This window comes from Saccopteryx bilineata, chromosome 10, assembly GCF_036850765.1.
Source record: "Saccopteryx bilineata isolate mSacBil1 chromosome 10, mSacBil1_pri_phased_curated, whole genome shotgun sequence".
Lineage (NCBI taxonomy): Eukaryota > Metazoa > Chordata > Mammalia > Chiroptera > Emballonuridae > Saccopteryx > Saccopteryx bilineata.
This window is the reverse complement of record NC_089499.1, coordinates 35,770,078-35,781,479: the sequence shown is the minus strand read 5'-3', so window position 1 is coordinate 35,781,479 and position 11,402 is coordinate 35,770,078. Positions and strand designations below refer to the sequence as shown.

The 11,402-nt window shown below is 45.4% G+C and overlaps 1 protein-coding gene across 3 annotated transcripts in view; it reads left to right on the top strand.

Moving 5' to 3' along the window:
- The first annotated feature begins 1,426 nt into the window (after positions 1–1,426).
- Positions 1,427–11,402, top strand: part of CPNE4 (copine 4) — a 531,556-nt gene continuing 521,580 nt past the window's right edge. The window contains exon 1 of one of the 3 annotated variants that reach the window (XM_066245254.1): positions 1,427–1,752. In XM_066245254.1, the coding sequence (XP_066101351.1) occupies positions 1,586–1,752 (167 nt within the window). In that variant the 5' untranslated portion in view covers positions 1,427–1,585. Of the gene's footprint in view, positions 1,753–4,646; positions 5,101–5,122; positions 5,331–11,402 lie in introns of those variants that run through there. The other 2 variants (XM_066245256.1, XM_066245258.1) reach the window with 2 other exon arrangements.

Below are 11,402 nucleotides of genomic sequence, written 5' to 3'. Positions count from 1 at the left end.
CCTGGCCGGGAATCGAACCCTGGTCCCCCGCACGCCAGGCCGACGCTCTACCGCTGAGCCAACCGGCCAGGCCACTCTCCCTCTCTTTTAAGACTGTCACGGAGACTGTCCTCTAACCCCCACTGACATCTCACTGGCTAGACCAGCCCGTACTGCAGAACTTTCTGTGATGCTGGAAATGGTCTGTATATCAACTATGCAAGATGGTAGCTACTAGTCGCTTGTGACTGTGAGCATTTAAAATGTGGCTAGTTGTTACTGAGGCAATACATTTTAAATTTTACTTAATTTCAATAAATTTACATTTAAGTAGCTACATGTGCCAAGGGGCTACCATATAGGACAGTGCGGGGTTAGATCCTTGTCACCTGACAACCCCATCTGCAAGCAAGGCTGGAAAGTGTGGGTTTGGGGCTGAGCCCATTGCTACCTCCCACAAAACGATGCTTTTCTCAATAAGGAAAAACAAACAGAAATGAATATAGGCGAGGTGAATAGCAGTCTCTGCCACATGGTGTGAACTGCATGCTAACATTCCTTACACCCGCAGGGATGGAGTCTTCATGAGGTGATCACAAACACAAGGAGCGGTGCGGCTGGGCAGACATTACGTAGATGAAAACCAGAATCCCAGAGATGAAGTTCAATTCAAAAGATGTCTTTTTCACAACGAGGAAACTGAGGCTCAGAGGAGTGACCGAGAAGCCTAATTAAGAGAAAAATGGGATAATGTGCGCTAAAATAATAGAGTTAATTTAGTGTCCTTTAAAATGTCACCCATGGTGAAATGTAAAATCTCAGAAAGAAAATGCCCTTTGCCCATGGTTTTTAAAAACACAATGAAGAAAAGCTAAAGGGGTTTTGATGCCACCTATCGGTAAGCAAAAGTATAACACACCCCTTCCTGGCATAGCTTGTGAATGGATGTTTTAGAGACACCAGAGGGCATATAGGGTCCCCACAGAGCAGAATGACAGACAATGAAAGGTGTGATACCTGCATCGGCTTGGAACCTGTGTACTAGTTCTTTCTCGACTCAGCATCTTAGAAGGACTTTCTTAGAGCACTCTTCTCTGCTTTCCAGTAATATATACAACCCATCTCAGGTGTGTACAGGAACACCAGAAGAAGATATATCAGTCAATCCTCAAAATCACATGAAACAGGGGGAAAAAAAATAAAAACACAACACATTTTTAAAGCTATAAATACCCTAGGGGGAAATTCAAGGCTCTTATTTGATCCAAAGTCTCAAAAATAAATTCTGTTATTTATAGCAGTCCTCTCCACCAGTTGCGTGTGTAACCGTCCTACAGCTTGAAAGAAAGAAAGAAAACAGAAATTCAATTTCAAAACAAAATGCTCATCCTGACTCATTCAGGGACGGATCCAAGGTTTTTAATGCAGGGCACCGACTCTGCCTGTTTTTTTTCCCCTTGATCATCTGCTACTCTTAAAAAATGGTATCAACTGCCTTGGTAGGAATCCACACTTCTGCGCTTTTGTCCCTTGGCTCCATCCCAGCATGTCACTTGTCACACTGATGGGTGAGGTGTCTTTCATATTGGCATAGGACAGCAAGCGGATGCCTCCCCTTATGTTAGTAAACGCAGACCCAGCTAGCGAGTATACCCAGTGCTGGAGCCTCCTTTGCGGCTCGGGAACACCAGGGGCACCCTGGCTCAAGATAATTGTGACTATGGCTGTAGAGCCCAGCAGCTCAGAACCCACCAAAAGGAGAAGTGGAAGAAGGTGAGTGATACAGATGAGGGGATCTTGATGTCATAAACGTTGAAGGGACTCTGGCTGGTGAGCAACTTGCTGTGGGTGTAGTGATTGTGATCACAGTTCATTAGCTGATTAGATATATATCTTCATTTGTAGGGATGATGGTTTCATGGGAGAGGAGGGAGGAGTAAATTCTGCTAGATGTACCCTGTAAAGAACCTCATTGAATTTACCTTCAGTGTCATGCCTTGGGAAAAATATCTTGGTTTCCGGCATAAAGCTGCACTTGTGTTCTGCACACCGGCTTGCAGGCAACTGCTAGTTTCTAATTAGGGAGCTGAAGGCTGCTGGCAGAAGAACCCATGTTTGTCAGAAGTTGTGGCGTTGCATTTAGATTGTGTGCCCATGCTTTTAACACGGGGGACCAAAGGGTCTTCCCTACGGGTTCTGACTCTATTACTTCTGTTCTCAGGTTCATGTCCAGTCATTCGGAGTTGACCCTTCCAAGACGGCTTCAATTAGTACTCCGGGTTCTCCCATTAACTAGTTGTGTTCCCTGGTGTGATTATCCTGACAACCTAAACTCCATTTTATTTCGTAGCTCTAATAAAGCCTACTCAGGTACGTCGTTAAGAAAATGAAATAGGATGGTCTGCAGAGTTCTGACCAGATGCCTGGAAATGGTACATGCTTAGCACATCTCAATCCCTTTTCTCTTCCCTATAAAATAAAATGTTTGTGTTAAATGATCTGTAAGGTATTTTAAAAGATTTAATTTAACAAATGTTTGTTGACTACCTGCTAAGTGACACACATAGTACTGGGGTGACAGTCATGAACAAGACAATGAAATGGCCTGCCACCTGCCTTCGTGGGACTTAAGTTTCAGAGGACACAGGCAACACACAAGGAGATGTACAATGACTCTCCATTCTCTGCTCTTCTTTGTAAATTCAATCGGCTGAAACTTGAAGTTTCTCTTTGGGGCTACTTCTTTTTTTTTTTGTATTTTTCTGAAGCAATTGAATTTAATGTCCCTAGGAGCGGGGTGTGAGCGACCTAGCTGAGTAGGAAGCCTGGACTGCGAGCGCGGCAGGGGAGAGACAGTCAGACAGACTCCCGCATGCGCCCGACCGGGATCCACCCGGCACGCCCACCAGGGGCGACGCTCTGCCCACCAGGGGGCGATGCTCTGCCCCTCCAGGGTGTCGCTCTGCTGCGACCAGAGCCACTCTAGTGCCTGGGGCAGAGGCCAAGGAGCCATCCCCAGCGCCTGGGCCATCTTTGCTCCAATGGAGCCTTGGCTGCGGGAGGGGAAGAGAGAGACAGAGAGGAAGGAGAGGGGGAGGGGTGGAGAAGCAAATGGGCGCTTCTCCTGTGTGCCCTGGCCGGGAATCGAACCCGGGTCCCCCGCACGCCAGGCCAACGCTCTACCACTGAGCCAACCGGCCAGGGCGCTACTTCTTAATTAAGCCTGGAAGAAATATTTTCTGACTTAATATTTTTATATTTAGTAAACATATGCTGACTTTGCCCAGAATCCACCCCCCTTTCTTGGTAGAGAGACCCTGAATTCCCTTTGGGGAAACTTCCTTGTGTTTCACTCTCAATGTGAATCAGGTGGGGCTCCACCCTGGTTCCTGGAGGGTGTAGAACATGCTGAATGCTCCCTGACATTGTGAAAGAACTGGCCCGTCAGTGCAATCCCAGATCCCAAGGCCACAGAGATTGGCATGGGTTTAACCCCATGATCCAAGTTTTTCCAATTAAAGCAAAAAAAAGGAGCTTCAGGATACAGACAAGCTCCCTTAAGATCCTTTCTAGGGATCATGTTTAATGGTATTCTACTACAGAAGGTCTTGAGAGGTGACTTGGGAAAAGAAACATGTCACTGTATTTCCTTCTGAAGGCTTTTCTTCTTCCTCTCAAAGATCTCCCTAACTGCCACTACAGAAACCGTGAGTGGGGCGCCGGCCCCTCATCCTATTATTTCTCCTTCGCTGACTTTGAAATTGAGAGCTCTGTAGTTGGTGAAGGGCTCTTGACTGATAACCTCTGTACGTGATGAGAGAGTCTTGTTCAACAGTGCCTTAAGAGGATGGCTTGAAGACCCTCTGACATCCCTACATACCTCTATCCGTGTTAGATTGTGACATCCTCCATGTCATCTCAATGTCAGAGTCTTTTCTGAACCCCGTGGATTCTGAGGAACAACTTGTGATTTTGATGATACCTATAGGCTGAGTTGTCTAGTTTATCTTCTGTTGCAGAAATAGTCAGACACAATAATGTTACCACATTGCTCATTAGCCTGAATTTGACTAAGTGTGGAACAGGATAGCTACACTTTCTAAAGTGCTTCATAATACGAGGCAATGGCTCCCCCTTCCCAAAGACAACATGCTAATGCCTATTTTTAAAAATAGGTATCCCTAAGCCTTTCTTTCTTATTTGTGAGGTAACTGTATTTAGGAAGACATTTATGGGATGACCAAAAGCCTGGTTATCCATTTATTTATTCATGTATTTATTTACTGAAAAAATGATCGGATTCCCACTACATACGGAGGTGAGAGATTTCTTCACCACTTTTGGTGGGAGTTGAGCATGCATCCAAGAAGTTTCCTTGAATATGTGCAAAAAAAAGTGTCAGTCCCATCCCCTTGCAGATATTACCGCTTTACTCCCAAGTAGAGATGAAATCCAAGCACTGGGAGAATTGAATTTAATGTCCCTAGGAGCGGGGTGTGAGCGACCTAGCTGAGTAGGAAGCCTGGACTGCGAGCGCGGCAGGACCACCGCGCGAACCGCCCGCCCAGCCCGGGGCGGGGCCGCGGACTCGCCTCCCCGGGGCAAGGCTCGTGTCCGCCGGAACCCCCCAGGGGGCGCTCGCGCGGAGGTTTCCGAACTAGTATCTGGCGGCTTGCTGGGCGCATGGGTTTCGTCAGAAGGTGGAAATCTGAGAAGCTGCCATCTCCCTGCCACCCTCTCGCTTCTCCTACTCTTCCTTCCTTCCTCCTTGGCTCCTCTCCGCTCCCTCCCTCCCTTACTCCGGTACCTTCCACTTTACTCTCTGAGTTCACTGAGAGCCGAGCTGCTACCGCCAACATTTCCCCCTTTCCCCAGCCCCCATCACCAAGAATGGAGCCAGGGTTTCCGGAGAGACCAAACTCTCCTCCCAGCATCTCTTCCATCCGCTGTTTTTAAACTAGCCCTAGAGGACCAGGGAGGAGGGAAGTTCGACCCCCCTTATACTTACTACTCAACTACACCAACCACCTCCAGCCCAGAGCCGGATTTCGCACCCCAGGGGTGGGACATACCTGTCCCGGGCTGAATTCTCTTGCTGCTCCTCGAGGTTGGCACACCCAGGTAAGTAAATGCCAACTCTGCATTCCTGTGTTCTCGGGGCGCTGGGATTGCAAAGTGTGTTGGGGCTGCTGCGTAGCAAGACCAACTTTTGAGATGCACTGGTTTTCGCTCGGATCCGCTTGTTTATCATTGTTGTTGTTGTTTTGAGAATCGGCCGCAAGCATGGATTTTCATGCAAGGATACTTTGATCCCCGCACTTCGCCTTCTGACATTCGCCTTGCTCGCTCAGGTAGGGTGGGGCGCGTGGGGTGGGGAGGCAGCGGCGGAGGGGGACCGCCGCGCACCCGCGGAGTGGCCGGTCCTGCAGGTCCTGTCGTGGGGAGGGCAGTGCTGCTATTCACCTGGGCAGGAGAAGGGGAGCAGAGTTCTGGCTGAAGTTGCAGCTTCGCTTTTGACGGTGAGGAAGCTCTGGGGACTCGTCCCGGTCTCCACTTGCTTCACCTAGCAGCGGTGGGATTCAGCCTCTCAGCCTCGGCTCCAGCTGCCTTACAGCAATACCCAGTTGCTCCCGGGGCGATCGGGCTGAAACCTAATCAATAGGTTTACAAGTCCCTTGGTTCATCCAAGTTCTTCAGCACTCCTTCCTCTGTTAAGTAAAGTAGCCAGGGCGAGAAGGGAACCGGGAACAGGGCTGGAGGGACTATTGAAACGCTGCCCACAGCTAACTAAAGAGATGGATCCCAGACGCCCGAGGATTGTTAGGGCGGAATCGAGAGAGACAATTAGGAGGTAGTCCACGCCAACTCAAGTGATATTGATGACCCTCCGGTGGGGAGAAGGTGAAGCCTGAGGGATATTGGTAGGAAGATGAAGGAAGTGGGTAGCTTCAAGGCTGTGGTATTGATCCTACCCTCCAGATGCGACCGCGTCCTCCCCCCTGCCCTCCCCCCCGCGGCCCTGCAGGACTGGCTTCCAGTCCCGGGGTTTGCCAGTCTCCCGGAGAAATCGCAGGCTGCAGAGATAGTGGTCCCTGGGGCACTTGCCTGTGACAGGTACGCTAGGGTGGGGTCCGGAGTGCCTAGGGGACACTTTGCAAGAGATACAGCAGGGAGAATTCCCTCCTCGTCCTGCCCCAGCTGACCCCCTAATGCCATAGGATTTCAGTGCCATTTGGGAGAGTCTTTGCTCCTTTACACCTGTGTTTAAAGCTGTGAAAAATCAACTCTTCACCCGCTTCCTGCTTGGCCAGGAATTTTTAAAGCATTGTCCTGGTTGTTCTTGGCTCACTTGGTCTTCTGTTTCCGAAATAGCATTTTTTAAGCTGTCCTAGGTACTGAAAAGCGTTCTCCTGAAACTGACACTAAACCCTGCTCTTATGGAAAAACTACTTTAACTTCAAATGAAATACTCTTTTCTCCCCATTTCTTCTTTCTACTGCGCTCTTAGCAATCCCTATTCTCAAACAACACCTGCCCCCAAGAAAACCCCCCAACTTTTCTGGGTTTGAATCCATGGAGATATTTTGTAGTTAGTATACACTGGTTAAAACTGCATAGCACATCCCTCAAGAGCCAGAGAGAACCACTGACTTTCCTTATTTCATTTTACTCCCTTTAAGTTTAAGAAAGTCCTGTTTCTTTTTATTAGCCTGTGGGCAAGACACACCTCAGGATGACTATGGTAACATCTGATGGTTTCATTTCTCTTACTGAGATGCTACTTCTCGGTTACATTCGATTTAGTGGCCTGCCCCTTTTTAAAGAAATACCGACAAAGTCACTCTAGCAGATCAGAGGTCTGGGCTCAGAGTAGGTCAAAGGTACTCACCTGTGGGGTGTGGATAAAAATAGGATCAGCTAATAACAGCTAGGACACCTGTGCTAACACTGGATACCACTAAAGGCCAGCCTCTCCTCATTTGTCTCTGATGGGAAGGTTCTGATGGTTTCACAGTATCAAACTCAAAATTAGGTGATTTCCCCTGGTCATTACATAAAAGGAAGTGTCAGTTCATCATCGCAGGAGTGGATGTTGAATCCTGGACAGTTTTGAATGGTTGGATGGGAGAAGCTTGCCTCTAATGGTCTACTCATGTGTTATCACGTGAAAGCTGTTACTGCCACCAGACCTGAACCTCTCTCCTTTGAGTGGTCAGCCTCCTTTTTATTCTCGCAGCCTACTTGGGAGCAGGCACAGACGGTGTCCAGCGTGCTTCCCGGCATGGGACCACAACTTTACTAGAGCTTCTAAATATTTCTTTTACAATAGTTGTCCTGAGGTTTTGAGGTTTGTTTGTTTTTTGTTTGTTTGTTTTGTTTTTTCTTGAGCTTGAAGACTTCTTTCTAGCTCCAGCTATCTGGTAGCAACATGGCATTTTGCTTGATTCATTGGTTTGTCTTAAAGGGACCCTGCTTTTTAGAGGTTTTAATTAAAGTGTTTTGTTTCAGTGTTTCTTAATCTGCTTGTGGATTTTTTATTTGAAAAATCCCTCATTTCAGTAGGTAGGAAGCAAAGCTGTTACCTGTTTCCAGAGAAGTTTTATGCTGTATTCCAGCAAATAGAAGCTTTGATTGTTCCCATCTTCAGATTGAGTCCACCATCATGACTGAAAACCTTAAGATTATAGTGACAGTAAGAAATAATTTGGGAGAAACAATGGGTTAATGGTGGAGTCTTTATTTTCATCTCTCTGCATTGGAATCTTTTGGAACCCAGTGGAATGGTTTGCGCCATATCTTTCGCTGTCTTCATTTTACAAGTTCCCTGTAACATTCTGGACCGTTATGGCCACCTTTATTCACATAAATAAAGGATTTTTCCATTTGGAGGTGAGCAGCTCATGTTGTATGTAATCAATGTCACACCCTGTCACAGGGATCAGAATCTCAGATGGGGAATGAGAAGGGTACTCAGATGGTATCAACTTGGCTGATTAGGAGAAAGTCTACACTAGTTGGGAAAGTCACTTCATGAGTCTTTGTAGTCCTCCCCCCCCCCAGATTTATTGATTTTAGAAATGGGAGAGAGAGAGAAAGACAAAGAGAGGAAGAGAAAGAGAGAAAGGCGGTGGGAGAGGAGTGGGTATAAGCCTTGACCCGGCAAGCCCAGGGTTTCGAACTAGAAACCTCAGTGTTCCAGGTCGATGCTTTATCCACTGTGCCACCACAGGTCAGGCTGACTCTTTGTAGTTTTTAATCAGAGATGTAGCCTGAAGATCTGTATTTCATGCATTTTGAAGAGGAAAAGGGCTAAATTTTTTCCCTATATTTGATCTTTCTATTTTTATCTGGTTAATATATATTATATATTCTTTAAAAAACCACAGAGCCCTTTTGGATGCATGTGGTAACCCTAAGTCATATTCCTTGGCAACGGTAGTCAGTATGTTAGAGGCACAAAATATCAAGACAGAAAAATTTAAAAGCATTTAAAAATGTCACATGGTTCAAGACCTTCCTATAGTGCATTAGAACTGACCTTGCAGCATAGAATAATAGAGTTGCATTTGACTACCTTATACCTTTCTCCTGATTGAATGTAGATGGTAAAGAACAGATTATAGAACTTTAATGCTTTTTAGGATATCCTAAAAATTCTGTAATTTTTTTTTTGAGGCAAACATGTTATAAAAATTAAAGGGTAAGAGTTACAAATCAATTATTTTTTGGAAAAGGTGTTTATGTGAAGGTCGGTGGTAGGTCTAAAATCAAGATTAATAAATGGGTCAGGCAAGATGTTCTGTCTTCTCCCTGTTACTCGAAATAGACAAAATACACTAAGCTTTCAATTAGCATGAAATTAAACCAGTGGATATCTGCTCTGATAAAACTTGTGACTTCACAATACTTTCGGTCTTCCCTCTATTAGAAGCTTCATTTATGTGGGAACTTTTTATCTACTCCCTGAACTGCTAAATATATATGATGTATAGTATGTTTTCTGTAAGTTGGCAAATCCGAGGAAGTCATTTATTTGACTCGGGATTCTTGGGAAAGAAAGCCTCTTGAGGACCGCTAGCTTTTAGCTCCGTAAATATTGAAGGCCTGAAGGCAAGTCTTAAAAAACTGAAAGTGATAAGGATGACTTATTTGGGAAGGTTTATTCCAGTCCTGTGATTTTAGTACACTCTTAGGGGTGGGAGAGCGCGTCTAAGCTGGCCTGTGATGCACTCCTCTCTCGACTGTGAATCACAACTTTATCACTTTGAATTTGTGACTCTCAGAACTGGAAGAGAACTTTGGGATAATCTATTGACTCTAGCTGTTTAATTTGACAGATGTGGAAACTGAACTTCCGAGAGGTGACTTGCTCAAGACCAGGGGCCTCATTCAGCAACCCTCTTGATTACTCCTCTCATAAAGAGACTCAAGTTCCCTGGAGATAATCACTGTGGTGGCGCCAACCTCTGGCTCCGTGTATACTTATCATCTCTACTGAGTTGGGGACAATGGGGGAGGGGAACTCCCACCTTCATCGGAGTGTTTGGAGGAGCAGGCTTGGAACTGATTACATTGCTGTTTCTAGGAGCCAACATAATACTTACCCAATATATATGATTAAATTTGTACAAAGTCATTGTCTGAAGCCATCCCTGTGAACGTGCGTGTTGAGTGAAGAATTGCTCATGCAATCTTAGCTTTATACTTTAAATGTCACAACTGAGTCGATAAAGTAAACAAAGAGATTTTATGAGTGTTTACATTTCCAGGGACCCACAGGGGAATCCTTTATTCTGTTTTAAATTAAAGATTCATAAAAAAAAGAACAAACTTTCTGAAACATTGCTCTTTTATCTCTGGTGCAGAACATAATATTTCTTCTTTTGTATCTCTTGTTATTTAGAAAACTAGAGACCATTCTCCTTGGAAACATCAGGGGGGAAAACAGTATTTCAGCTTAATTCTAGAAACCTCAGGTTTAAGGTGTATTGACTAAAAGACCTTTCTTATTCGAGAGATCACAAACCTCTGCAGGGCGATTCATTTCTCTTTGAGGGAGAGGAGTACAAAATCAGGCTGACAGGGGTCTAAAGCCAGGGGTCTAAAATGAGGCAAGACGGAAGGGTGGGAGAGAGTTGGCATTAGAATGGATGATCGCTAGAGGGCGCCGGAGCACCGGCGGAGCCCACCTCCGGGGACCTATGCATGCGCTGGACTTCTAGGCTCCAAGATGCTGTTTGACAGAACCCTAAAGAGGTGCCCAGGTGTGAGATTTATTTTTTTGGGTGCCTCTCAGTCTCTGGTCCCTATTGTGTCACTGCAGAGAGGGGACAAAGGTTTTGCCTTCTGCATCAGGTGGGGGCGCTTCCACTGCCTGGTTGGGATGCCCAGTGGCTAGACAGCCTGACTGCTCTAAGGATTCAGCCCGACTTAGTTTTTTTGTTTGTTTGTTGGTCTTTGTTTTTGAGGCAGAGTTTTGGATTCAGAAATACCTGGTTTAAATCTTGGGTTTATAGTTTTCAAGCCGCAGGTCTTTGAGTGAATTATTTCACCTGAGAGTGTGTTAGTTACGGGACTAGTAATGATTGTGAATGTGACATGTTTAAATGTGTTGAAGCAGGCAGGCAAATTCTACTTGCTGTGCCCTTTCTCTTGAGAGTTCTCTCAGAACTTCTTCTTTTTCTTTCCATCTGAGCCTCGTTCTTCTGTCTCCACGCCCCCCACCCCAGCAGAAGGGTCTCCTTTATCCATCTGTTGACTAATAATTGATCACAGCCTTTATGCCAAAAGCTATGTTACACACTGGGGATAAATGTGACGTTCACATCTTTTGAAGTTGCAGGCTTGAAGGGCAGACAGGTGAGTGAGAAGTGTAAGGAGATGGACAAATGGTGTGGGTGAGACATACCAGCGTCATTTGCTTTGTCACAATGAGCCTGTAAAATGGTCCCTGAAGTCCTTTACACTGAGAGGCTTTCTCATCTCCCCCAGTATTTCAAGAAACAGGTTCTATGAAGGGTAATCCGGAGGGAGAAGAAGGGGGAGGGGAATCTCATTCCACATGTACTTTGATTTTTATATATTTATATTTAACGGTGCTAATAGATGTTCTTAAATTTGATCAGCCTGTACCACTGTCCCGTATGTACTAATTTTATCAATATCAGAAGATAAATGCCTGTGTAATTGACTGAGTCCATTTATACAGGGAAATGATTTTTAAAGGAAACATAATAGAAACATAACAGCAACAAAACCCTTATCATTAAGTGGTGGGTCCGAAACAACCTAAATAAGGATTCTGTTTTTAAGATATTGAAAGATATTTTCAATACAAGTATAAAGAAAAATGAAAAATTGTAAGAGCAGTAGAATGGTTGTAAGAAATGCTTTATCTGCCTGACCAGGCAGTGACACAATGG